Source organism: Xiphophorus couchianus, chromosome 6 (assembly GCF_001444195.1).
Source record: "Xiphophorus couchianus chromosome 6, X_couchianus-1.0, whole genome shotgun sequence".
NCBI classification, from domain to species: Eukaryota; Metazoa; Chordata; class Actinopteri; order Cyprinodontiformes; family Poeciliidae; genus Xiphophorus; species Xiphophorus couchianus.
The window spans coordinates 12,987,463-13,012,818 of NC_040233.1; the positions used below are offsets into that span (position 1 = coordinate 12,987,463).

A 25,356-nucleotide genomic window follows, 5' to 3' on the forward strand; every position below is an offset into this window, starting at 1 on the left:
CTACATTCCTCTCTTCAGGGTTGGCGGTGATGGCAAATTAAATTACTTGTCCTGTTTTGCAGTGCTGGCACCAGGTCAACAGCATATCGGCTAAAATGATGAGCGCAGGATTCTGAAGACTGATGCATTTGTCCTGACCTGTTGGTGTCGTGTTTGCAAAGCAGGTAGCAGCAAGGAAAGAAGCTGAAATCAGAAGCAACGTCTTAAATTCTGCCTCTCTAATCACCTGAAAAAAAGAGGAAAAATCAATGTGTCTCTGCTTTCAGATGTGCAACTTTATACTTTTATCTTTTGGGCTTACCCTGCTGATGGAAAACGTGTCATGTGCTTGCACTTGCAGAGAAGCTTGACTGCATTAGATATAATTGTATTGACCTCTCAGTACAGCACACACCACCTGCTGGAGATCTAAGATATGACATGGGATGAAAAATAAATACACTATTTTTTTACAAACACATTTTTTATGTATTGAGTATTGCTCTTTGTGCTGAAAAAAAATCTCTTGCATTTGATTTCTGACTATGTTAAGCAAACTTAGCTGGGTTTTCATTTCTTCAGCCACAATGCTTATCTGTTCTGTAGGCTGTCTGAATGTCAACAGCAGCATGTGGAGTTTATCTATGATTTGCAGAGAGGGCTGCTATCGGCCGACAAACATTTTACACACTACTCCGTGGAATGGGAGGAACCTGTAGTGTGTTAGGTGCTGTTCAACACAACACAAATAAGCAAGCAACTTGATATTATGATTCTTTTGGCACTCGAATGGGTGAGCAAGAGTTCTGTTTATAGTCACAACATAAGTTCAAAATGGTGAAGATATCACTGTGGCATAAACTGTACCACTAAATTTCATATACAGACGTCTTTTTGTCATGACAAAAGATCCCTATTTGGCTAGTTGTGTAATTTACCTAAAAACTAGAGTTTAAATTGTCTTTTTATACAAATATGTTTGCTAACATTGAAAGGTTAGCAAACACATTTGCTAACATCACGTTACTAAAAGCTTTAGATATACAGCATGTTTTAATTTTATTATTCATTGGTCTCTCACAGGGTCACCTCCACATATGGGTAGAATGAAAGGCAGCAGTATCAGCTGGCAGTGAGCAGAAGATTTCAGCCAAGCAGATCTGTGAAAAAGTGATGTTCTGCTTGTTAGTAGATAAAAACACAGACATGAGGCTGGAACTACTGGACACTAGAGTGCAGCAGAAGAACTGAAAAACAATGGCAGATAGGCTAAAAAATGTGATTATATTTTTATTGTTTCCAAGAGTTTTGGATAACTGTTGGTCTGAAAGTATTATCTATCATTTAAATAATGACAGATAACATGTACTCGGTTAATTTAGTCTGATTCATTTTGATAGATGTGAATCATTTTATAAAGACTAAAAAAAATCTTGATGTTAATTAGCTACTTGTAGCTTATAGCCAAATAAAAATAATGGTTTACATCCAGCAGCATAAAACATTATGTTCCAACGACAAAATGGAGCATTTTTCTGGTCATGCTACTTCTGAATAAATTGAGTTTTTACTGTAAACCAGGAAAACGTTTAATACTTACAACAATAAACCTCAAAAACCAAGCGGGCACGGGAGTCGTTCAAACTATTAAAGTCAACCTGTGGCACGCACCTGTCGTTGTTGTGACTCTACAACTCTCGCGAGATTTTCGGATTGCGCAGTGGAGAAGACTATTCACTTCGGCCGCCATCACTGCATACAAGCTAAAACATTAGCCGAAACATTCTGAGGAAAGCGACTGACAACAGTGTAACGAACGCAGATACTGGCCGCATTTCCATAAGGGAGGCCATTAAGCGTCCTTTTTTTCTGTCCGGGTGCAGAAAGCAGACTAGCAGCTGCCTTTCATGTAGTCTTTAAGTCAACTTAGTAACGAAAGTCGCTCTAAGTAATCATGTCCAACCTCAAAGGCGGCACCAAGAAGGACACCAAGATGAGGATACGAGCCTTTCCTGTGAGTATTATTAGACAGACACTGATTTTAAAACTAGGGCGTTGGAAATGAAAGATCCCTGTGTTTGTAGCTGTCAGCTAACTAGCATCTCAAACGAAAAAATAGACGTCATTGTCAGGGGGAAACTACAACTGCCTGAACAAATCGTCTGAGGCACAGAGGCTTTTAATTATTTTTGGTTCAGGCCGATTATTTTCGTTATCGGTTTGAAAATATTACCGTTTATTTGTCACGAGCTAATGCTAGCATGTGTGAGGAAACTTCAAATATAAGCTCGTTAGTAGCAGGCCTGTTAGCTGGCATGACGTTTGCCAAGTTTCTGTCAGTCTGTCAACCAGTATCATTACGTTATAATAACCGCTCACGCTGCTAGGACTGTGTGCATAAGGATTTTGCTCATGTGAGTGAATTCATTTGAAACCTAGTGGCTCTTTATTGAGAATGTAACATGAATATGCATGTCTAACCTAAGTTCTGAGGTGGAGATAAAAATTAGGACTGCGGAGATAAAAACGAGTGTATGTCAAAATAAACGATTTAATCTGAACGAGAATTAAAACAAATTTTCAATGATGCATGGTCCCTGTAAGGAGCCTAAAAATTGACACCGGGATTTCGTTTGAAAGGTTGTATTTCTGGGGTCATTTATGTCCTCCAGTTTCCATTGAAACCTTTAAAATAAATAAAAAGTTGGGATCTAAAATCACATAAATTGTTTCTCGATATTTCAACATGTTCAACAGGTAATCTCTGAGTGATCCACCCTTTTCAGTGATTAGAATACGTGTTTGTTTATTGTATGTGACCTAATTTCAACCAAAAGTTATGCTTCATTTTTGAGGATATAATAGTACTCTTTTAGATAGAACAGAACTCTTTTAAGTAGTCTCCCTACAAACAAGGAGAAAAACAGTTTGCAGAAACTTTATTTTATTATTCCTTAAAAATCAAGGTGTAAGTTATTTCCTGTATCCTTTTTGTTGTTGTTGTTGTTGTTTAAGTGTTGTAAAGATTTTTTTGTAGTGCCAGTGGCCTTGACAATAATCAGACAGGGAATGGGCAAAAGGAAAAAGGGGGAAGACAAGCTCCTGAGGTCAGGAGTCGAACCCAGGATGGTGTTGAGGACTATTGCTTCTGACACTGAAGCAATAGTGGGGTCTGTTCTACTGCTGCACCAGGCGGGTTAATTAAGCTAGTCTCTATGTACCAAATCAGTTTGTTTGTATGAATTTTTGTCATTACGAAACAAAACAACTCAGCATAAGATATCAGTTTTGATCTACATTATAGGGCTTTGTTTTGTAGTGTAACGTGAAGAATAAGGTGTTATAGCTAAGTTTAAATCAATGGGGCATACTTATACTTTTTATATTGGGGCCCCCACAAAGATTTGTGCATGACAAGCTGAACCACAACAGTCATTAAGCCTTTGATTTTAAGTAGAAATGTTGTGACTCTTTCTTCATGAAGTGACCAATGTGTCCCTTGCAAAAATCAGTTTAAGTCTTTTGTTCACTCCAAGATGACTCATTTAATGACATTAGGGACAAAACAGCATCACTGAGTTAAAACTATGCTATGAGAGATGACGTCAGCGTTACTCATGGAAATACTTGTTTCAAATTTTTTTTGTGCACTCCACTGCCCGGATCTCCTGTATGTCCCATATTGTTTATATTGCTTTAACCCAATAGTTGTGTTGGTTTTGTTCAAATGTACACGGCCTTACCAATTTATTTAGTCAATAACAGTGATTAAATAGTGATCAACCTTGCATGTGGCACTATTTTCTTAGAATTTATTCATTTATTTTTTGCACAAATACATTTTTCTGCTGTTGACTCATTTGTTGCTGGCATAAACCTGTAATCATTGGTCCAAGCTTTCCAAGCTGAAATGGGGAAAGTACTGCAACAATAGTTGATATGCTTCTAACATGAAAGGATTTCTTGCTTTGCACAGAAATGCACCTTTAAATAGATGAAAAAAGGAGACGAAAAACAGGAGACAACAGTTACAGTTGAAGTGTACTCATACTCAACATATTTGAAAATTGTTTAATCTTTTGAAATTGTATTGAAAGAATAAACTCTCATATTGCTAAGCTCGTACGATTTACCGATATAGATCAGTTGATGTTTCCAAACCATCCATTCATCCATCCATCCATCTTCTTCCGCTTATCCGGGGTCGGGTCGCGGGGGTAGCAGCTTCAGAAGGGAGGCCCAGACTTCCCTCTCCCCGGCCACTTCTCCTAGCTCTTCCAGGGGAATCCCGAGGCGTTCCCAGGCCAGCCGAGAGACATAGTCCCTCCAGCTTGTCCTGGGTCTTCCCCGGGGCCTCCTCCCGGTGGGATGTGCCCGGAACACCTCACCAGGGAGGCGTCCAGGAGGCATCCTGACCAGATGCCCGAGCCACCTCAACTGGCTCCTCTCGATGTGAAGGAGCAGCGGCTCTACTCTGAGTCCCTCCCGGATTACTGAGCTTCTCACCCTATCTCTAAGGGAGAGCCCAGCCACCCTACGGAGAAAACCCATTTCAGCCGCTTGTATCCGCGATCTCGTTCTTTCGGTCATGACCCAAAGCTCATGACCATAGATGAGGGTGGGAACGTAGATCAACCGGTAAATCGAGAGCTTCACTTTTTGGTTCAGCTCTCTCTTCACCACGACAGACCGGTACAGCGCCCGCTTGACGGCAGACGCTGCGCCAATCCGCCTGTCGATCTCCCGCTCCCTTCTTCCCCCATTCGTGAACAAGATCCCGAGATACTTGTTTCCAAACCACAACTTTTCTTTTTTTTGTGTCCCACAGATGACGATGGATGAGAAATACGTAAATAACATCTGGGACCTTCTGAAAAATGCCATTCAGGAGATTCAGAGGAAGAACAACAGCGGGCTGAGCTTTGAGGAGCTTTACAGGAATGCCTACACCATGGTGCTCCACAAGCATGGAGAGAAGCTCTATACAGGCCTAAGGGAAGTGGTCACAGAGCACCTCATCAACAAAGTAAGATACTACTTTTCTCTTCAACAAAGTCATCATAAAAATGTAATCTGTACTGGTCCCACTGTAGATAAATTGGCTTGACGTGACTTGATTTGGTTGTTTGTGTTATTTTTAGGTACGGGAAGATGTTCTAAACTCCTTAAACAATAACTTTCTGCAAACACTGAACCAGGCTTGGAATGACCATCAAACTGCCATGGTTATGATCAGAGACATCCTTATGTACATGGTAGGAACTCTGTTCTTAAATTATTTGTGGACTAAAACAATGAAGCTTTGTTTGCATGTTCGTTTAATCGGAAAACTGGCAGAACTATTTACATTACCTTTGCCAACAGCGAGAACAAAATGTGTGTGTGTGTGTGGTTGTGCTCGAGTGATTGATCCCTTGAGATTAGCACAAGTGTAGGCTAAAACAATAGCCCAGTCAGTATGGAGATCACAGTGCTCTGCTGGGGTCGTTTTGCTTCACGCTTTTCTGGTTTTTGACTGGCAGTGGGCCGACTGTTGTTTAACTTGATATCAAAGATAATTTTGTGCTCATAATTCCAAACCTGCCTTAAGATAAACATAAATCAAGTCTATAAAAGATTACATCATCTTCAAAGAAACGGTACACCTTAATCAACTTATTTAGAGGATTGTTTAAGACCAGAGTCGTTGTGATCAGTCTTTGGTATCCTTAAAAAACTTTTATGTAAGACACAGGTGTCAAACTCCAGGCCTCGAGGGCAGCTGCCCTGCAACTTTTAGATGTGCCTCTGCTGCACCACACCTGAATAGAATAATTAGGTCATTAAGGCTCTGGAGAACTGATCTACACAAGAAGGAGGTAATTAAGCCATTTCATTCCAGTGTTTTGTACCTGTGGCACATCTAAAAACTGCAGGACAGCGGCCCTTGAGGACTGGAGTTTGACACCCCTGATGTAAGAGATTATCAGTGAAAAAAAAAACACTCATTAAAATCATAAAGTTTGGTATTTATTGTCTGTAGCCTGACAACTAAGCCCATGGATCATAAGGTTGTTGCAATGTAAAAACACAAAATCTTACCATGTATTTTTGATCAAGTTTCTTGGGCAAATATATTAATATACTTGAAATAAGACAAAACCCACTTAAGTAACTTTTCAATAAGATATAGAGACTTGTTTTAAGTAAATAATTCCTTATTATTGATGGCAATGTACTTGTTCCATTGGCAGATAAGACATTTTTCCCATATTAGAAGTTCATTAATCTGAGTAAATGTTTGCTTTCTTTATTTAGCAAGGGGTCCCCAAAGTCTAGGGCCGGCATCCTCCATGTTTTGGTTCTCTCCCTGGTTTAACGCACCTGGATCAAATGATGGCTCGTTAGAGGACTAAGAAGAACACTGACATGCTGAAAAGGTTGTTGCTACCACAGAGAACTAAAACAGGCAGGATGCCGGCCCTTGAGGACCGGCTTTGGGGACCCCTGATTTAGACCATGGGTCTTTGGTCTGTTTTGTAAAATCAACTCACTTTTGCATTTATTTCTCTGTTGATGTCAAAAGAGAGATTGAAACTACTTGTTTGTCTTTGTTGTATTTACTAAATCACCAAATGTATGTCTTACTAAAACTTGAACTTAAATATTATGTATACATGATTTTCCTTCTCAGATTGCAAAATAGCCTAATTTTCACATGAAATCGAAATGGAGCTTAAATATTAGTGATATGATTGTAATCTGCAGTTTATGACCTAAGATCATGTGGAATTTCTATAGTGCCAAGAATCTGATTAAAAGCAGATTCTCATGAACGTCACAAGCATCACTTAAACCTTGGTAAAAATTTCAAAAACCAGTTGATTATGATTAGTCCCATTTTTTCCACTTCACCTATAAACACTGTCCTCATGGTGGTATAACTGTCTCATATACTAAAAAATATACATCGGATATAGACATTTATAATCGATTCTAATAAAAAATCAATGTGCAGACAGTAGATGCATGACACATGAAATATAGTTTTCTACCAAATATTGTATTGAAGCAGTCTCTTGTGTTTGCAATGTTGTTCACGTGGATATTACGATGATTGCGATTTGATACATTGTGCAGGTCAATTCAAATTGATAGTTTAAACTGTTAACTTCCTTTGGTTTCTTTGAAGGGAAAATCTACTGGAAAAATATTCTTTGTCCAGAAGAAAAAAGTTATAGAAGAGTGAATAATGTTCTGTTATTCTCTAGACTAAACAAAGCATTTATCAGAAATACTGTTAAGGAATCCATTTTGAGTCTAATGTTGACCTAATTGTACTGGCTAAAACATTGTTGGCAGTTGCAGTGAAGCTGCATGTGACAGTTTGTATCATGCTGTTGTTTCATTTTAACAAGTGATTAACACTTAAAGTTGGCAGTCAAGGAAGTAAAGTAAATTTTCAACTAGATGACAACGAAGAACACAATGCATTAGGTATGCTTAATGCTTAATAAAGTTCCTCCAACATTTTTCCCTGCTGCAGTTTTCAGTTTCTTCAAAACCAAAAAGACATCCGCTCTTCAGAAATTTAAACAGGAAAATTATAATGACTCATTTCAGTTGTACTGACAGAGAGTTCCTCTGGTCTCTTCATTACACATCACAATATGGCAAACTGTAACTGGAGTCTAGCCAATTCTGAAACATAATAGGTTTCAAGATTAGAGATCATAGCACTATTTACTTAACAGTCTCTCAAAGGTAAATTCAAGGAAATAATAATAATTAATTGCTCCTTTAAGCTATTGAAGATTTGGAACATTCATATATACAGCTGATAAAATAAACCCTGAACTACAGAAAATGTTACACATTCATGTAAGCGCAGCAGTATGTTTGTATTTTAGGTCATATCCACATAGAATTATTAACGAAATTTTCTTTGCATTTGTTTTGTTTGTTTTTGTGCAAAGATTATGAAAAAGTAAGTGCTGCAGCTGACTAAAACACCAGAACTTTCTTGCATCTCGCATACACACACAAAGTGTTAACTAATATATAAGAGCATTAAAAAAATACATCACTACAAAATCCTACCCATTCTCTGAGATCCCTCACATATTAGATTAAGGGGAAGAAAACAACTCTGAAGCTTGCATAATAAAATAATCAGACTTCCCAGAAGCAAAATAAATGAGCTGAATGTTTTGGGACTAAACATTAAAGGTCATGTGGTCTGTTTGGACCTTATTAAACCTGCCTCAAAGTTAGAAGAAAAAAAGGCAGTAGATGAATAGAGCCTGATACACTGGAATCTATGAGCTACTGACTGACAAGGACTCTGTTTTCTTTTATCAATTGTCATATTCTGAGATGACAACGCTAGCTTTCACTGCACTCCAATAATTTATTTTTAAAAGAATACAGTGGGAAATATGTGCTATAATACAAGCTAAAATTGAGCAAAGTCATTGTGTCTCTTTTTTTCTAACTCTCTTTTAGGATAGGGTTTATGTTCAGCAAAACAACGTGGAGAATGTATACAACCTCGGCCTAATCATATTCAGGGACCAGGTGGTACGCTACGGCTGCATTCGGGACCACCTACGACAGACGTTGCTGGACATGATTGCGCGGGAAAGAAAGGGGGAAGTTGTAGACAGGTAAGCTCCTGTGCTCCTTCACCGGACACATAGCCAGATATCTTGAATGAGTCAGAAAGTCTGATGTAACTCAAGGTTTTTGTTTGTTTCCTTTCCGCCATCAACTGCAGGGGTGCCATCAGAAACGCCTGCCAGATGCTGATGATTCTCGGCCTGGACGGTAGATCTGTATACGAGGAGGACTTCGAATGCCCCTTCTTAGACATGTCAGCTGAATTCTTCCAGGTGAGATTGCTCTTGATGCCTTTGTGCACTCGTTTGCCGTATCTGCAGTAAAACAGCCCCATTAATTTTTAATCTTTTCAGATGGAGAGCCAAAAGTTCCTGGCAGAAAACAGTGCCAGCGTCTACATAAAGAAGGTCGAGGCTAGGATCAATGAAGAGATTGAGCGAGTTATGCACTGCTTAGACAAGTCAACTGAAGAGCCAATCGTTAAGGTAGTGGAAAGGGAGCTTATTTCAAAACATATGAAAACTATTGTGGAGATGGAGAATTCTGGCTTGGTGCATATGCTCAAGAATGGAAAAACGGAAGGTAAATATGTTTAATAACAGGTTTTGTTTTGATTGAATTCTCGATATCCTTTGTCTTATTATTATTATTTATATTTTTTGCTTCATGTTTCACTCTCAGATCTGGCTTGCATGTACAAGCTATTCAGTCGAGTACCAAATGGCCTGAAAACAATGTGCGAGTGTATGAGCTCATACCTGAGGGAACAGGGCAAAGCTCTGGTGTCAGAAGAGGGAGAGGGCAAGAACCCTGTTGATTACATTCAGGTACACTGACAGAACTCTGTCACAAAACTACTTAGAATTTAAAGACTTCACCTCAACATTATAAGAGGTACATGCTGTATTAGAGATGTCATTTTGTGTTTATCGCTTTCTCCACAGGGTCTGCTAGACTTGAAAACACGATTTGATCATTTCCTCCTCGAGTCTTTCAATAATGACAGACTCTTTAAGCAAACTATCGCTGGAGACTTTGAGTATTTTCTTAACCTCAACTCACGTTCACCAGAGTACCTGTCACTGTTCATAGACGATAAGCTCAAGAAGGGAGTAAAAGGGGTATGTGACTTTATAATAAAAACACTGGGGTTTTTTTCTGAGGTATGCCAGTATTTACATTTTGTTTGATCTATATTTTAATCAGCTGACAGAACAGGAGGTGGAGTCTATTCTCGACAAGGCCATGGTGTTGTTCAGGTTTATGCAGGAGAAGGACGTTTTCGAAAGATACTACAAGCAGCATCTGGGCCGTCGACTTCTCAGCAACAAGAGTGTCTCGGATGATTCCGAGAAGAACATGATCTCTAAGCTGAAGGTGAATGATTTGTGAGGTGTACAGGTCCTATTCAGTAAACCTGATTTATTTTAATAATTCCATTCAGAAATATAAACTCTAGGTGATACATTTCAGCTATTTCATTGTTTTTGTTTTGTAATTTTGATAACTATGGCCAACAACTCAAAGAAATTCTCATTAATGATGCTCGTATATTAAAAATGACAAACACACTCAAGAGGAAGGTTTTCCTAAACGTCAGCTGGTAATAAACATTTGTCATATTTGTGATTGAGTTAGCATTGAGTTTAGTTAGCCATCTTTATGTTTTTTTATTTAATAAGCCAATATTATCCATCAGTTATTCAACATGACATTTCTGTGTTAAAAAATCCATATTTTTAATGGCTGGGAATATTTTGATAACCAGAGAAACAGAATGTTCTTTTTTATTAGCTCTAAGCCATAATCATTGGAATTAAAACAAAGGACTCTTAAAACGTATTGCTCTGTTTTATGATTACTGCGTATGTTTTAAACCTTTTTGAACTGATTTATCAAAATGAACTTTTTGATCATTTCTAATATGCTAATGTGCATTTGTATCTTTATCTTTTAGGATCATGTTGATGCTCTATATCAAATCCACCTCCACTTTTTTTATTCTATTTACTCTACATGTTTGTTTGCTGTTGTAGCTCAATGTTCTCCCCGTCTCTCCCTTGCAGACAGAATGTGGCTGTCAGTTCACCTCTAAACTGGAAGGAATGTTCAGAGACATGAGTATCTCAAACACTACTATGGATGAGTTCAGGCAATACATTCAGAGCATATCGGTAAGATATTAAAAACACAATGCCCACATTTAAAGTATGTATTTTTATTCAAAACCAATATGGGCAATTCTTGCAGGGTCACCAGGCTATGTGGTTCTCATTTTATTACATAAAAAAATTAAAACATGAATCCTAGATAAAATAAATACATCTAAAGATCATTGTTACGGATTTGAGAAGTTTTATGCATCAATTTCAGGCTTCTTTAAGTGGTGTAGACCTAACAGTGAGGGTCCTTACCACGGGTTACTGGCCTACACAGTCTGCAACACCCAAGTGCACCATCCCTCCTGCTCCTAGAGATGCATATGAAGTCTTCAGAAGGTAAGATATTCAGCAAGGTGAGAAAGATATTACTGCTAAATGTTCGTTTGCATAGCATCTAATGAGAATGTTGCCTGTTTGTATCTAACAGGTTTTACCTTGCTAAGCACAGTGGAAGGCAGCTCACACTACAACATCACATGGGTGGAGCAGACCTAAATGCAACCTTTTATGGAACTATCAAAAAGGTACCAGCTTTGGTCCAGCTATTTAAATGCTAAACAATTTTAAGGGTAGAGTCATGGATACTGGATTTAAATTCATGTTTTTATTTCAATTGTCATCTTTTCCCATTTCCTCTGCAGGAGGATGGTTCGGAGGTTGGTGTCGGTGGAGCACAGGTGACAGGTTCTAACACCCGAAAGCACATCTTGCAGGTCTCCACCTTCCAGATGACCATCCTCATGCTCTTCAACAACAGGGAAAAGTGCACTTTTGAGGTGAGAGTGCTGTGCTCCCTCTTTCCTGTTTTTAGACGCTAATTAAAACAGGTGGTCATAACATTATGACCCCCTTCTCAGATAGAGAAGATCTTCATTTTACAGGCACGAGTCGGGGTCAAGATGTGCTGCCTGGCTTATCTTTGTGCTTTACACAATAAATTACAGTCCATTGTTTTCTTTCATTTTCTGTCAAAGAAAGTTTGACCTTATTATGAATGTGAACAATAGTTGCTCTTCAATTTTATCCAACAGAGGCCAGCATTTACTAGTGTGAGCATGAAAATATTTTTAGTGCCGTTTCACTGAATCACTGTTTTTTCTTTCTGTGTCTACTTTTGTGTCCTGATCACTGCTTGTATATGAACATTTCAAAAGAGTTGCAGTAATCTGGTAATACAGTAACTCACCTGGTTATCCTTCACAATTTGCCTTTGTAAAGGTTTCCAAAATCTGCCTCTCTCCCTGCTTTCAAGTCTTGAACTTTAATGATTGATTAACTTCCTGCTACATATACAAAAGCCTATTTCTATGTTTGGATCTGTTAAATATTAACAATTTTGATATGAATGAGTGTTTACAATCTTGTAGAAATGTACGTGTTGCTGAATAGGGCAAAGCTTCAGTCCACACGCTTTTTCTTAATTATTAATCGTCACCTTTGTCCTCCTCTGTAGGACATCCAGCAGGAGACAGACATCCCAGAGAGAGAGCTGGTGCGGGCGTTGCAGTCTTTAGCCTGTGGAAAACCTACACAAAGAGTTCTAACAAAAGAGCCAAAGTCAAAAGAGATCGAAAATGGCCATGTGTTTACAGTCAATGATCAGTTTACCTCCAAGCTGCACAGAGTCAAAATCCAGACAGGTGGGTTAAATGGCTGCATGGCTAAACCTTTCATCAGTTTTTTTTCCTTTGTTTTGTAAACTGGTTCTTTACTCAGACAATTTGCACAATTACCTTATTTATGCCATTTTGTTTCCCCCTGTAATCTACTTTTATAGCCTTCCTTACCCTTTTAGTTCGGAATATAAACATCTTCAGTTTTTTTAGTAACATAAATACTCCAAAAGTTAATTGATTTTTTACACAAGATCTATTCAACAAATTATAAATGGGGTTGGCATTCTTCATTTCTTTTTGAGTTACCTTTTTTTTTCCCACTTTCTTCTGTTAATCTTCTATCTACCTTGCACCTACCTTACTAGTTGCTGCTAAACAAGGAGAATCGGATCCTGAAAGAAAGGAGACACGACAGAAAGTCGATGATGACAGGAAGCATGAGATCGAGGCAGCCATCGTCCGCATCATGAAGTCGAGGAAGAAGATGCAGCACAATGTTCTGGTAGCAGAGGTGAGGGCCACACAGATTTTTTTCCCCCTTTTGACTTGAAAGCCACCAGTATTGTTCCATTTGTAATGCTATATAATAATTCTTGTGAAGTAGGGTTGTTTGAAGGTAGAGCACTCATTATTTGACCTTCATCAGTACATTATGAGGACAAAGAGAGAGGAGTCCTCGTCTTACTGTAGCTCAAAACAGTCAGAGAGTAGCCTGGCTAATCTAATAAAACTCCTGCTTCTATTTTATCAATGACTTTTGCTATTCAGTATCTCCACAATGTCATTAAAAACACAATTTTAATGAGCAGTCTTTAATCTTAAGCCAAACATTTTTGCCTCTTTGCGTCTTCAGGTGACCCAGCAGCTCCGAGCACGGTTTCTTCCCAGTCCTGTGGTAATCAAAAAGCGCATCGAAGGACTGATAGAAAGAGAATACTTGGCACGGACGCCAGAGGATCGCAAAGTGTACACCTACGTGGCGTAGGAGATGAATGCTGGGGAGTAAAGATTGGAATGTTTTCTGTGGACTGTTGTTGCGTATGGACTGTAAGTTTCTTTTACAGACATCGACTGGAACCCTGATTCATCAACTCGTGCAAAAAAACAAAAACAAAACAAAAAAAACACAATAAGCCCTTGAACATGGGACGTAAAAACTTGGAATAGACAAAAAAAGAAAATCCATCAGATGTTCTAGATGACTTTTGAAATCGGGCTCGGTCTTCCTATTCCCAGTGAGTTTTTACATGGATGGATCCAGCTTCAAGATTTTCACTGTTTTACCCTGGTAGAGTTCATAACTTGCAAAGAATCCCTTGGGAAAATGTGAATGCACCACATTATTATTATTTTTTTGTGTTTCAGTACTGTATAAAGCTAATAAAATTATTAAAACAGCAGAAGTGGATTGGTACAAAATAAAAATTAGGATTCTTTGTTATGGAATTGCTTTGCTCATCTTCTATATTAGGCTCTATTCAGACTTAAAATGCTGTTTTACTCTTGAACTTAGAAATAATTTTGGTATTATGGACATATTTTATAATTATCTTTTCCGTTTATGCATTTGTTAACAGAAGTGACTTTAAAATGAGCAACTGAGGTGTGGAAATATTTAATTCAGTAAGCAGTTGCCATATTAATTTGAGTAAAATTAAGCAGCCTACTCCTTTTTACCTTCATCTGATGGCTGTAGTATTCAGTGTCTTTGATTTTCCTCTTTAAATTAACCGTTTTCTGATCAGTTATCTTATTGACATAGAAGAAGTAGCCTCTAATGCTGTAACACCCAGTCTCTTAAGTGTTTTTATTCCACCTTGAAATATATGAAATAGGTCCCAGTTATCACCACTTGTAGTATCTATATTTAAACAGCAATTCTGTTGCTACAAAACTAAACATATTTACCTGAAAAGTTTCCAATATAAACAGTTTCTGGATGAATGGAACCCAGCGCTACGCCGCTCTTTCTCCTGCCACCGTCCCAACCAATCAAAAGGCAGTAAATGTTCTAAATTTTGAAGAGAGAAATGAAGCGCAGTCCCGCTCAAACTATATAAAATATGCTTCCTATTATCAGCATCGAGCCGGGGGCACCAACAGCACATGTGTACAAAGGGAAGTTTTTCAAGGGGAAACTGGCAGATAACTTTTAGGTTTTTGTCTGGTTCTTAGGGAAATTGAGAATTGAATGTGAAAGTATTAACATGATTTTGTTGTATTTTGCTCTTGTAGATTTTCTCAGTTCAGAAAATATTAACATTGTCATAAAGTCAAGCAGAGTCATGCTTGATGTAACGTATAGACTATTTGAATGGATCATTGTGTAAAAGGCTCGGATTAAACTTGAATTTTTTATCAAAAAGTTCAACCAGTACCCTGAGGGGTGTCTTCAGTTTCCTAAAACAAGTTGCTAGTTGGTAGGCTGCTATCCTATATTTTGTCAACAGAAACTGTATTAGGAAATTATTTCAAGTCATGGGAAAACAACAACACTGCAACATTTGAAACATAAATGTAATGTTCTTTCAATCAGTGACAATTTTACTTTCTGAGTCACCAACACATTTCATAACATAAGTCAGACAAACTGAGGTACGGAAGTGTCCGTATGTCCTTTAAGATCATGTTGTGACTGAACAGCTCTGGCCAGAGTCTCCAGCTGAGTTATGAAACTGTGAATCTCTTCAGCAGAACTATGAGTCCAAGCCAGGGGCAGGTGCGTGGGAACGGACTTACGATCTGAAACAAAAACAGCCAGTCAGAGGACTCGATAGTGAATGACATCTGAGCTCATCAAAGAGGGTTGAAGTAAAAACTGACCATTTTTCTAACTTGACAAAGGCTACCTTACTTTGTTGATCTCACCTTGGAAAAACTGGCCACTGCTTTTTCTAGCAGCAGCTCTGGACAGAGCTAACCACACAACCGTGTCAGCTCCTTGGTCCACACTGCGCAGCCTGTCCCCCATCATCTGATGAAACTGAGGCATTGCTGTAGAAACAGCTGGAAACAAAAGAAGAAAAAAACATTTCTACACATATCCTGCTTTTGACGACGTCACTTGATGGATCATACACTTTGTTAAATGTGTATGATCCATCAAAAACAGCTCCTTTTCAGATATTTGTTCACCCTATTGAGACTGTACCTGGTGTGTCAACCCAGCCCGGATGCATGACGGAAAAGTGAATGACAGGGTTGGCTTTGGCCCAGTGTTCTGTTAGCACCACCTGCTGTCTCTAAAAAGAAACAGCACATTGTCACGTTCCTTCAAATTTCTCTAGTATAACCTTAGACTTTATAGCTTTCTGCTTAGCAAAATACAACCGCCATGAAAAAGTATTAAACATCTAAAGGTTGTTCACATTTTTCTAGCAGACTTCAGTATTTGTTGGATTTTTATGTGATAAAACACAAAATTCTGCGTAATTGTGAGGTGGAAAGAAAATGCATCATTTATTTTACTTATTCTTACAAATAGTAATCTAAAAAGTGTGTTGTGCATCAATATCTAGCCCCTATTTCTTTTGATACCCTTAAATAAAATCTGCAACCAACTACTGTCACTTACATGGTCCACATGTGCCTAACATATTCTCAGTATAACTTTTAGTGTTTTTCTCTCAAGAGGAACATTAGTCGACAAAAGCTTCCACCATGACGCCTTAAGAACACACCAGACATGTCCATAATAAAAATCATTGGCAAATCAAAGGAGTTCAGCTAAACTGCAAATCTACAAATTAATAGCTATCCACCTAAACTTACAGTGTAGGCAAGGAGGACTTAACTCACTTAAGCAGCCAAGAGGTTCTAATGGAAAAGTGAAAAAAAAGAAACCTTTTTTTCCTATTTATTTGATAAAGTCTTACAAAGTCACAGTTTGCCATGCCATGGATCTGTAAGGGATAAAATAATCATTTGGAGGAAGCTGCCCTGGTCAGAAAAAAAAATCTAAATTACATCTTTTGACTGACATGTGAAATGTGTAGCAGAAAGCCAAGAGAGCATTGGACTTCATGCATCATCCTGATGCATGAAGTCACCAGGTACAGGGGAGCTAGTCAGAGTTGAAAAGACGATGGATGAAAGCAGGACTTGAGCCTGAGGACTCGAAACAACAACCTGAAACATACTTTCACAGCAACAGTGCACTTGTACAGATCACAGAACATTTTAATGTGTTTGAAAAGCCCCAAGTCCAGGAATATATTCATGGACACAGCCCAAACAACAAAAGTAATCTTTTTCCACTCCTTCTTAAAGTCACAATTTTGTGATACTCAATGTTCGCTTATCACATAAAATCCCAATAAAATAGAGGCCATTAACTGTAATGTAACAAAATGTGAAAAAGTTCAACAGCTATGAATACCCTCTTTCTTATATATAAATGATTTCCTTGTCTTACCTTGTTTTGTGCATAGACCATGACGCCATCAAAATGGTCCTTCTCTGATTGCAAATCATCAACTCTGAGATTCTGGACCAGCATGCCCCCTGAGGACACAGTGATCTAACCGCCGAGAGAGTGAACAGCAACAGCAGTGTGGTTAGACAACAGCCACTAAAGCACAGACAAAAGTGGCATTATGCAGTCCACATGATCCAAATGAAGCCTCTGTTTGTGAATATTTATGCATGAAGTCGTACCACTCGTGGGTCCCGGCTCTTCTGCAATAGTGGTATGAGAGACTGAGTGAGAATATACACCCCTAAAGTAATGAGAATAAAGTTAGTTGGAACACTGAAGTGCTGTAGGAAGACACACTCTGACTGTTAGAATCAGCTCTCACCCATGGTGTTGGTGGCAAAGTTCATCTCCAGGCCCTCTGCGTTCAGCTCTCTCTTGTGAATCATACAGCCTGCATTGTTTATCTACCACATTATTTAAAAACAATAACATCAAATACACAAAGCAACATTTTTAAATTGAAAAACAAGAAAATATTTGCCATTGTTCTGTATGTGGTCAAGAATAAGGATGATTATTGATCCCTACCAAGACATTCAGCGATGGATGCTCTTTCTTGAAGGCCTCAGCAAACTCCCACACTTTGCATGTCTGGGACATGTCAACTACATGGACGTACACCTCCTACAACAACCAGAGTGAGTTTTTTCCCGCCTAGATGTAGAATTCATCTTTAATGTTGGCAAGTTGATGTAAGAGATGTTCAGATTTTAGTCACTCACCGCGTTCCCAGACTCAGAAACAATCTCTGACTTGGCTTCTTCTGCTTTGTCTTTGTTCCTGCACACCAGGTGGACTGTTCCTCCTGGGCAACAATATACAACAAAATACAATTTTACAGCTAAGATCCTGATGAGAGTGCACAAACATGACCATATGACTTCCATATTCCACTTTCTCCACTGGTTTCCCATTTCTACCAGGACTGAATTCAAGATTTCCCTTCTCACACACCAATACATCTGTGGAAATGCCCCCACCTTGATCAAAGAACTGCTTAAGCTACAAAACACAACTCCCTCCCACCACTCAAACCTTCTCCACATACCCAAAACCAAACTGAGAACCATTTCAGTTCTCAGTTTCGAAACTGAGAACTGAACTCGTAGAACTCTGCTGCCTTCTCTGCTGCCACTCCACATCTATGACACGCCCTGACAGTCTGAGGGCACCACAGTCCACTGACTGTTTTAAAAAGGCATCAAGACATCTCTTTTTAGCAAATCTTTGGTTCACTTTCTTAGATATTGGTTTTAATCTCTTTTAGTTATTAATTTATTTAATTACTTTTACCCATTGTAGTTGCTTGTTTTGTTTTTGTCTCTGCCCTTTGACATCTAAAAATATAAAGATTATTATAAATAAACTCTATGACTATTATTATTATTATATTGTGACACAGAGTGCAACTCTTTAGCTGATACCTTTCTTGGCTATAGCCATGGCTGTTGCTTTGCCAATACCACTGTTGGCTCCAGTGATCAAGAAAGATCGCCCCACTACAGAAACTTCAAGATCCTTCGTCTCAAAGTCTTTAGAAGCGGCTGCGTATCCCTTCCTGAAAAAAAAATAATAATAATAAACATACTAATCAGCTATTGTGTGAGAGGAATATTGATTACAATAAGATAAAGGTGAAAGATTCAATCATGTATTCAGCGGTAGAGCACTCAGCACAACTGAAAAGAAGCTCGGCTGCACAGAATTGTTTTACTGACAAATTATAAAGAAATCCAGCAGGAGTATATAAATCTACATGAAATAAGCAAAGAAAATATTAAAATAATTCAGTCTTAAATAAAAAAGAAACTCAAAAGAGGTATATTATTATACTTTTTTAAGTTCATGACCCTGGATGAATTATTTACTGTTAAACATGGGGTACTGTTTCATTTTCACATAGCCAGATTGCTTTTGATAGCTTTTTCTCCATTCCATCCATCCATTTTCTGTTCACCCTTGTCCCTAATGGGGTCGGGAGGGTTGCTGGTGCCCATCTCCAGCTACGTTCCAGGCGAGAGGCGGGGTACACCCTGGACAGGTCGCCAGTCTGTCGCAGGGCAACACAGAGACATACAGGACAAACAACCATGCACACACACACTCACACCTAGGGAGAATTTAGAGAAACCAATTGACCTGACAGTCATGTTTTTGGACTGTGGGAGGAAGCCGGAGTACCCACGCATGCACAGGGAGAACATGCAAACTCCATGCAGAAAGACCCCGGCCGGGAATCGAACCCAGGACCTTCTTGCTGCAAGGCAACAGTGCTACCAACTGCGCCACTGTGCAGCCCGATAGCTTTTTCTGTCCCAGATTAATGAAATCATTCATTTTTTATAAGCTACATTTTGTATTTACGTGGCAATTTCTTGGTCTTGATCTAAAATGTATTTAATGATCTGAAATATGTACGTGTGACAGAAAAAAGAAAAAACAGAAGAAATTTGCAACATACAGGAAACCTACTAAAGCTCAGTGCCATTAATATCCAAACTCAACTTCAGACAGGATAGAAGAATGGTAAAATAAAGTGTTTCAAAAACAGAAGTCAGATCTAAAATCACTATAACATCAGCATTAATAAACCCTACAGCTAATAACAACTAATTTAAAAACTTTTAAATACTCTTTCTGTATTTCTGTGGTTGGAGTTTAAAGCCAGATTGTAACTTTTGAAAGTGGGAATCAAGATATGGCTGCATTTGTTCATAAACAACCTTCTCCAAGATTGACAACCTACACTGTTTTAGCTCCAATAGAGATGTGTCATCCTCAAGACACACCAGCTGTCAATAGATCTATTGTGATTGAACATAAAGACCAGTTTGTGTTGTGATTTGTGCCACACAGTGATCAGACCTTTGATTTGACTGTGTCAGGCAACAACTACAAATACAGAACAAGCTATGACACAAAACACATCTAAATACCCAAAACGTTATAGTTTGAACCAACACCCAGTCCTTTAGTGAAAAAGCATCTTTTTTTATATCCAGATCTCAGATCAGCATCACAGTGATATTGCAGCTACTAACCTCGTATATTGTTGGATCCCATTCAAAAACCAGATGGCGTTTCGGTAAATAGACATGATGTGAAGTGGACAACAATTCCCAGAGCAATGGACCAACCAGTTACCCTGTTTCTTTCTCAACCACTGGCACAGATTGGTATCACGTGGAACAGATGCAAGAGCAATATGCTGTTCCCTACCGATCATTAGTTGCAATAACATCGAAACGGACCAGCTGACAGTCATTTGTTAAACTTTTACCAGTTCATTCATTTACATTTCACGCAGCGCGCTCCTGGGTGCGCTGATCCGTGTAACACTGGGCTTACAGTGACCAATCCAGATGCTTGTAAGTTGTGATGACGCGCCGTTCCTCCGGAGGCCAGCAGGGCGGAGTTAAACAGGAGTTTTCTCACTGGCTGCACTTCGCGGAGAGTAGATATGTTTTCAGCCTGGCCGTCTGACCCTTTGTGAGGGTTAAAGTGCATATTTTCTTGTCTTTTGATAGTGTACGTATCTCTTGGCCCAGCGTCAAAAATGGTAAGTACTTTAAAAGCTAGTTTGTGCGCATGGCTGTAGCTGTAAAGTGGCCTCAGCCAACTGGGCTATTCACCTGTCTCACCTGACAACAGGTGGCTAACACTGGAGCGCTGCCTAGTCACTTCCTTGAACACCGCAGCGGGTTTGTTTTGTCAGGCTTCCAAAAAAATGTACGCTATTTGCTTATATTGAGGCAAATGTACGAGTTTCAGTCCAATTTTGAAAACGGTAAAAAGTAAGGTGTTGGTTTGCTCCTATACCGGTGGATTCCTTAAAACAGGTTTCGTCACTTTCCTGTAGGTGTCCTGCCCTTAATGGCAGTTTAATGCTTTACATATTGATTTGCCTGCTGTGAACAGGGACATTCACGAAACTTGTAGTTTTTCTGCTTAATGTTAAGCTGTGTGGTTGTACATTAAGAAAAAAAATGCTGCTAATAATCCTTCTGTTCTATTAATTTCATTTCCTGACGAGTTTCAAATACTGGAAATACTTGTATGTCCTCTTTTTGAATTCATTGTTCTTTTTTTTCTATTGTCTGCATGTGTAGCTTTGTGGGGTGGAAAGGGTATTCAGGAAAAGGTTACGTTTTTTTTTTTTTTTAGGTGCTCTATGACTGATTTGGACCCCATCTCCATTCAAGCCACAAGGGCATCAGTAATATCTGTTCTGAATTCTCCAAGCTTGGTTATTTGTTTGCATATTGTGGATTACCAACCCTAAATTTCTTTGTTTACCATGAAGTAAACAATTCAATTAATCTCTGTGTTTTGATTGACTCTCAAAATATTGACTTCATATTATTTATTATATTAAAGCTTCCACTAATGATTTATTAAATTAATCTATCAGCTCATTTAAATTTTTTTCTCTCTAAACTTTTATTGCATGACAGAAAAACAAAGTGCAAATGAAAACTTTATATTCATAAATCAGGCTGACATTTTGTCATAGTTTCATGGTTTCTTTATTCTTAAATCATTAAATTATTCATCATTAAAATTATTACTCAGACGGTGATGTGAATTGACAGCTGGCGTTACAAGGAGCCCACAGAAAACTCAGCTCTAACCCCCGCTGACTGCAGCCAGCGGGCTTCTGTACACAACTGTCACTTTTACTGAAACATTCATGAAACTGAAAACGACAAATTTGTTAAAATTATGTGTTGACTCTAAATATTTTTCTCAAGAAATCATTACAGTCAAAGTCATCAGTTATGACGCCTAGTTGCAACATCCCTTATGTAAGTTGCTATTAATAAATTGCCAAGGTTATTTGTCTGACGACTCATTTTGTCTGGGAGTCGTGTTCAGAAAACATGTTTCAATTTAGAGCCAGAAAAGCCTCAATACATACTTGGGACCCAGTGCAGGAGCTTGACTTGGTTTGCTTCTGTCTGGGGCCTGTTCAGAGGCTTTATTAAAACACAAATAGGTTTAGAGTTCTGTATTGAAAACATACATTTACCAAATGTATAAATATGTGCCGTTTCAGATGTTAAAGCATGGCTTGCAAGTAAAAAAAAACAAAGTTAAGCAAATTTCTCTATGTAACAAGATGGTCTCACAGTTGCTAGATGTTATTTAGTCAAATATACAAATTTATTAGGACGGGTAAATCCAGAGCTTAGTCAAAAAGTTGGGAGGAAAAAGAAAATAATTTAGCAAAGAAAAAATAAAATTACATATGCATATACACAGTCACATACATGTCTCATGTTTTTATACATATTCAAGGCGTGAGGTGAAGTATAATTTGAGGGTTTAACTAATTGACCTTCTATTTGGAATAAAGCATAGTTAAAACTAAAGATTTCTTTTTTTAAGTGTACATTTATTTTTCATTGTTTTAATGGCTTTTTAGAAGATTTAAGAGCAAGTTTGTCAAATGTTCTCATTTATGCTGAGGAAACTCTCCTGTTAATACAGTGCAGGTCACCTGAAATGTGTCCACTGCATAAAGAAAATTGGTACGGCTATTATGTGTAATTTTGGGAGTTTTTAAAAATAAATTAAACATGTCAAAGCATTCCTCTTGTCTACTGATTACAGTGAATGAATAACTTATGGTGGCTTTATTAGGTTTCACTTTTGGTGGTTCAGATATAACATTTTCTTTCCCTGCTGACTCTGTCTGGGTTGTTAGATGCGTTTCCTGCTGCTCTTCAGTCGGCAAGGGCGTCTGCGTCTGCAGAAGTGGTACACGGCTATATCAGAGCGTGAGAAGAAGAAGATTATAAGGGAGATGACAACCATGGTCTTAGCAAGGCAACCGCGCACCTGCAACTTCATTCAGTGGAAAGACATGAAGATTGTTTATAAGAGGTGAGCCACTCTCTTTCGCATGTCTGCTCAAGCAGCACAAATTAGTGGAGGGGTTTTAGTGGGCGGATCATTAGTGTTTCTCTCTGATAGTGAAGCTTTGTTGTGTAATATGTGTTTGTCCATCACCACCTAACAAATGCCTTTGTTCTCTTCGTAGGTATGCAAGCTTGTATTTCTGTTTGGGCGTGGAGCATGAGGAGAATGAGCTTTTAGCCCTGGAGATTATTCACCGCTATGTAGAGCTGCTGGACAAATACTTTGGCAACGTATGTCCCTATATATTTCTTTTAAGTTTTCTTTAAGCTGCTTATACAGTTCCAGCCACAATTATTGGCATCCCTGTCGTCACTACTTTGGACAACCACTTTTGCCAATAGATCATTTCATAAAGTTTAATCAAGCTGAGAGAACAATCTGGGTGTTCTGGGTTCTTTCTTGCCTTTCAGCTCACCTCCAGATTTGTTACCATCCCCCTCACTGCACGGTCCATGACAAAGTAGTGACAAGTGGCTAAATGTGTATCACATCACGTTTATACATTTGAAAACTAAAAAGTAATGGATTACTAACTACAATTTTCTACACAGTCTGACCAACCTATAAAAACATTAGAACATTATTTCACTTCAATTATTTTAAGTTAAAAAAAGGGGAGCCAATAATTGTGCTATTAAAAACAATTGTTTGATAATGTAGATTCCCCCCCATCTAATCTTTAAATGTATTTAAGTTAAATATTGGAATTTTCAGAATTCTACATGAAAGTAAGTTTCAATAAAAGATGAGTTTATCTAAAAGCTGTTTAAACATCTTTAATGGAACTGTCAATAGATAATGTGGCAGACACTGCGCTTACTTTTTTATGTTTTACTGTGATATAGTATGAAAAGTAATAAATAATGTGTTCTATGCATATCTGATAACCTCAATAACTGGCATCATATCCTCTCTCAGGTGTGTGAGTTGGACATAATCTTCAACTTTGAGAAAGCTTATTTTATCCTGGATGAGTTTTTAATGGGAGGAGAGATCCAGGAAACCTCTAAACAGATTGTGAATCGAGCCATTGAATCCTCAGACATGTTACAAGAGGTAAGATGCATGAGCACTCATGAATGCGCACACACGCATGACATTTTTTATTCAAATGATGTGTGAGCATGTAACTTTTGTTGCCTGCCTCTGTGATTTTAAAAGCAATAGTGACATATTTTTAGATTAAGACATCTATTGTGTGCTTGTGTGTGTGTCTTTATTTATTTGATTTTTTTCTAAAGTTGTGGTTGTGGGGTAATCCAAATCTACAAAACTGGGTGTTTGAAGATTTCTCTCTACAACAACACTTCTTTTAAATGCTACTTTATGCTCTGAAATGAGAGTGCAAGTTTACTGAGTGAATGTAGTGCGGTTAGTTTCCGGTAGTGAGTTCAAGGAATAGGTGCAGCTCAGTCCCTATTGTGTCTTTGTTTTCCTCATAGCTTAAAGACGTTTCAATGTTAGTGGCCCCTCCTGTTTTATAGATTTGTGCTTGTGCTGCTGTTTGTCCTGCCCCTCCTTTTCCAGCGTGCATATCTGCCTCTTCCTCAGCCAGCGTCACTGCGAGTGAGAAGCAGATTCTGCTGGAATTTGGAGTGAACTTTAGTGTTTGCCTGGTGCTTTCTGCTCCCACCCCTTCCTCTGTGCTCGTGGTTGTGTGGTACAACTGGGTGTGTTGTCCTGTGCTTCTGACTAGGGCTGACTAACATTTTTAATCTAGAGTTGGATGATGTTCAGTTTAGCCTCCCTTTATTCATTTTGACCATTATCGCTTCAGGATGACCACAGTGAGTGGTATGAGGTGGAGCTGTTTGGATGACCTTGAATATGGACAGACAGGTTAGATGCTGTGCTTGTGTTAGTTGACCTGCTGTGTGTTGGCACTGAATTGCAGGTGATGCGTAGGTGTGTGCCTGTGAATATTAAGAATTAAGTGTATAATTTGGCATGTTTCTTTTTTTTTTTCTTCTTTTTTTTTTTTTTAAGTTGATATTCTTTTCTTACCTCTGATGTGCCTTTTTCTCAGACCATGGAGGAGTATATGAGCAAACCTGCGTTTTAACTGTTGGGAAAGGAGGCTGTGAACTTCGTGGAGGACTCCACAACCTGGATGTACTGTAAATGGGTCATGAAGTTTCTAAAAATTAGCTTAATTTAATCTTTTTTCTTTTAAACTTTGGAATGCGCAGGATTGTTTTTTGAACTCATTTATACTGAATTTGAATTATATTCCAATAGACGCTAAGGCTTTAGTTCTTTTTTTTCTAGAATTAGAATTGTGATTTGTTCATATTAAAATCATACCTTTAATATATTGACATTTTCACTCTTAAAAAAGTGTTTTTTTTCTAGTGTGCTATTTTGACTTTCACTCTATTAAAATGTTTTTTCAAGTGTACTACTCAGATGTTTCACTCAAAAATTTTCATTATGCCGAATTATGAAATATTTTTTACATTTTGTCATCTATAAACCTTACAACGTTTGAGATTTTTGGCTGATATATTGAGCACCTGTTAGTGTGAGTTTTTACAATGCACATTTTTGATTAAAATGTATATTTTGATACAAAAAGTTTTTAAGTCTTATGAGTCTTTCAAAA

General features: G+C 38.2%; 3 protein-coding genes across 6 annotated transcripts; 2 read left to right on the forward strand and 1 right to left on the reverse strand.

The window, feature by feature from the left end:
- The first annotated feature begins 1,689 nt into the window (after nt 1-1,689).
- On the forward strand, nt 1,690-13,516 carry LOC114146168 (cullin-3-like). Its single transcript, XM_028020002.1, has 16 exons — nt 1,690-1,993; nt 4,808-5,005; nt 5,121-5,234; nt 8,464-8,624; nt 8,735-8,849; nt 8,931-9,159; nt 9,259-9,404; nt 9,522-9,698; nt 9,784-9,954; nt 10,644-10,751; nt 10,951-11,075; nt 11,167-11,263; nt 11,381-11,515; nt 12,193-12,379; nt 12,721-12,866; nt 13,209-13,516. Exons 1-16 carry the CDS (start codon nt 1,934-1,936, stop codon nt 13,338-13,340), a joined length of 2,301 nt encoding a protein of 766 aa, XP_027875803.1. The 5' UTR covers nt 1,690-1,933; the 3' UTR covers nt 13,341-13,516.
- A 1,273-nt stretch (nt 13,517-14,789) lies between these two features.
- On the reverse strand, nt 14,790-20,112 carry LOC114146172 (dehydrogenase/reductase SDR family member 12-like). 2 transcript variants are annotated; one of them, XM_028020021.1, is made up of 10 exons: nt 19,874-20,112; nt 18,257-18,390; nt 17,555-17,637; nt 17,361-17,456; nt 17,155-17,236; nt 17,012-17,073; nt 16,770-16,874; nt 15,507-15,597; nt 15,224-15,361; nt 14,790-15,097 (listed from the first exon to the last, which is right to left on the reverse strand). In XM_028020021.1, exons 1-10 carry the CDS (start codon nt 20,095-20,097, stop codon nt 14,937-14,939), a joined length of 1,176 nt encoding a protein of 391 aa, XP_027875822.1. In that variant the 5' UTR covers nt 20,098-20,112; the 3' UTR covers nt 14,790-14,936. The 2 variants fall into 2 exon arrangements, with proteins under 2 accessions (XP_027875822.1, XP_027875823.1); XM_028020022.1 differs by having other exon boundaries at nt 14,984-15,097; nt 15,179-15,361; nt 19,874-20,060.
- A 107-nt stretch (nt 20,113-20,219) lies between these two features.
- On the forward strand, nt 20,220-25,328 carry LOC114146175 (AP-1 complex subunit sigma-3-like). 3 transcript variants are annotated; one of them, XM_028020025.1, is made up of 7 exons: nt 20,220-20,391; nt 20,997-21,048; nt 22,540-22,718; nt 22,876-22,984; nt 23,673-23,810; nt 24,532-24,593; nt 24,781-25,328. In XM_028020025.1, exons 2-6 carry the CDS (start codon nt 21,004-21,006, stop codon nt 24,571-24,573), a joined length of 513 nt encoding a protein of 170 aa, XP_027875826.1. In that variant the 5' UTR covers nt 20,220-20,391; nt 20,997-21,003; the 3' UTR covers nt 24,574-24,593; nt 24,781-25,328. The 3 variants fall into 3 exon arrangements, with proteins under 3 accessions (XP_027875826.1, XP_027875827.1, XP_027875828.1); XM_028020026.1 differs by lacking the exon at nt 24,532-24,593 and having other exon boundaries at nt 20,223-20,391; XM_028020027.1 differs by lacking the exon at nt 20,997-21,048 and having other exon boundaries at nt 20,226-20,391.
- The last annotated feature ends 28 nt before the right edge of the window (nt 25,329-25,356 follow it).

What these genes read in the sequence shown, in the direction of transcription:
- LOC114146168 (XM_028020002.1), top strand. Translation starts at nt 1,934, where the DNA reads ATGTCCAACCTCAAAGGCGGCACCAAGAAGGACACCAAGATGAGGATA. An exon ending in CAGAGCACCTCATCAACAAA is followed by an intron (nt 5,006 to 5,120) that starts GTAAGATACTAC and finishes TGTTATTTTTAG; the next exon opens with GTACGGGAAGATGTTCTAAA. An exon ending in TTTATGGAACTATCAAAAAG is followed by an intron (nt 11,264 to 11,380) that starts GTACCAGCTTTG and finishes TTTCCTCTGCAG; the next exon opens with GAGGATGGTTCGGAGGTTGG.
- LOC114146172 (XM_028020021.1), bottom strand. Translation starts at nt 20,097, where the DNA reads ATGACTGTCAGCTGGTCCGTTTCGATGTTATTGCAACTAATGATCGGT. An exon ending in CATGGCTATAGCCAAGAAAG is followed by an intron (nt 17,638 to 18,256) that starts GTATCAGCTAAA and finishes ATTGTTGCCCAG; the next exon opens with GAGGAACAGTCCACCTGGTG. An exon ending in TTTCTGAGTCTGGGAACGCG is followed by an intron (nt 17,457 to 17,554) that starts GTGAGTGACTAA and finishes TGGTTGTTGTAG; the next exon opens with GAGGTGTACGTCCATGTAGT.
- LOC114146175 (XM_028020025.1), top strand. Translation starts at nt 21,004, where the DNA reads ATGACTGATTTGGACCCCATCTCCATTCAAGCCACAAGGGCATCA. An exon ending in TTCAAGCCACAAGGGCATCA is followed by an intron (nt 21,049 to 22,539) that starts GTAATATCTGTT and finishes CTGGGTTGTTAG; the next exon opens with ATGCGTTTCCTGCTGCTCTT. An exon ending in CCTCAGACATGTTACAAGAG is followed by an intron (nt 23,811 to 24,531) that starts GTAAGATGCATG and finishes TTATCGCTTCAG; the next exon opens with GATGACCACAGTGAGTGGTA.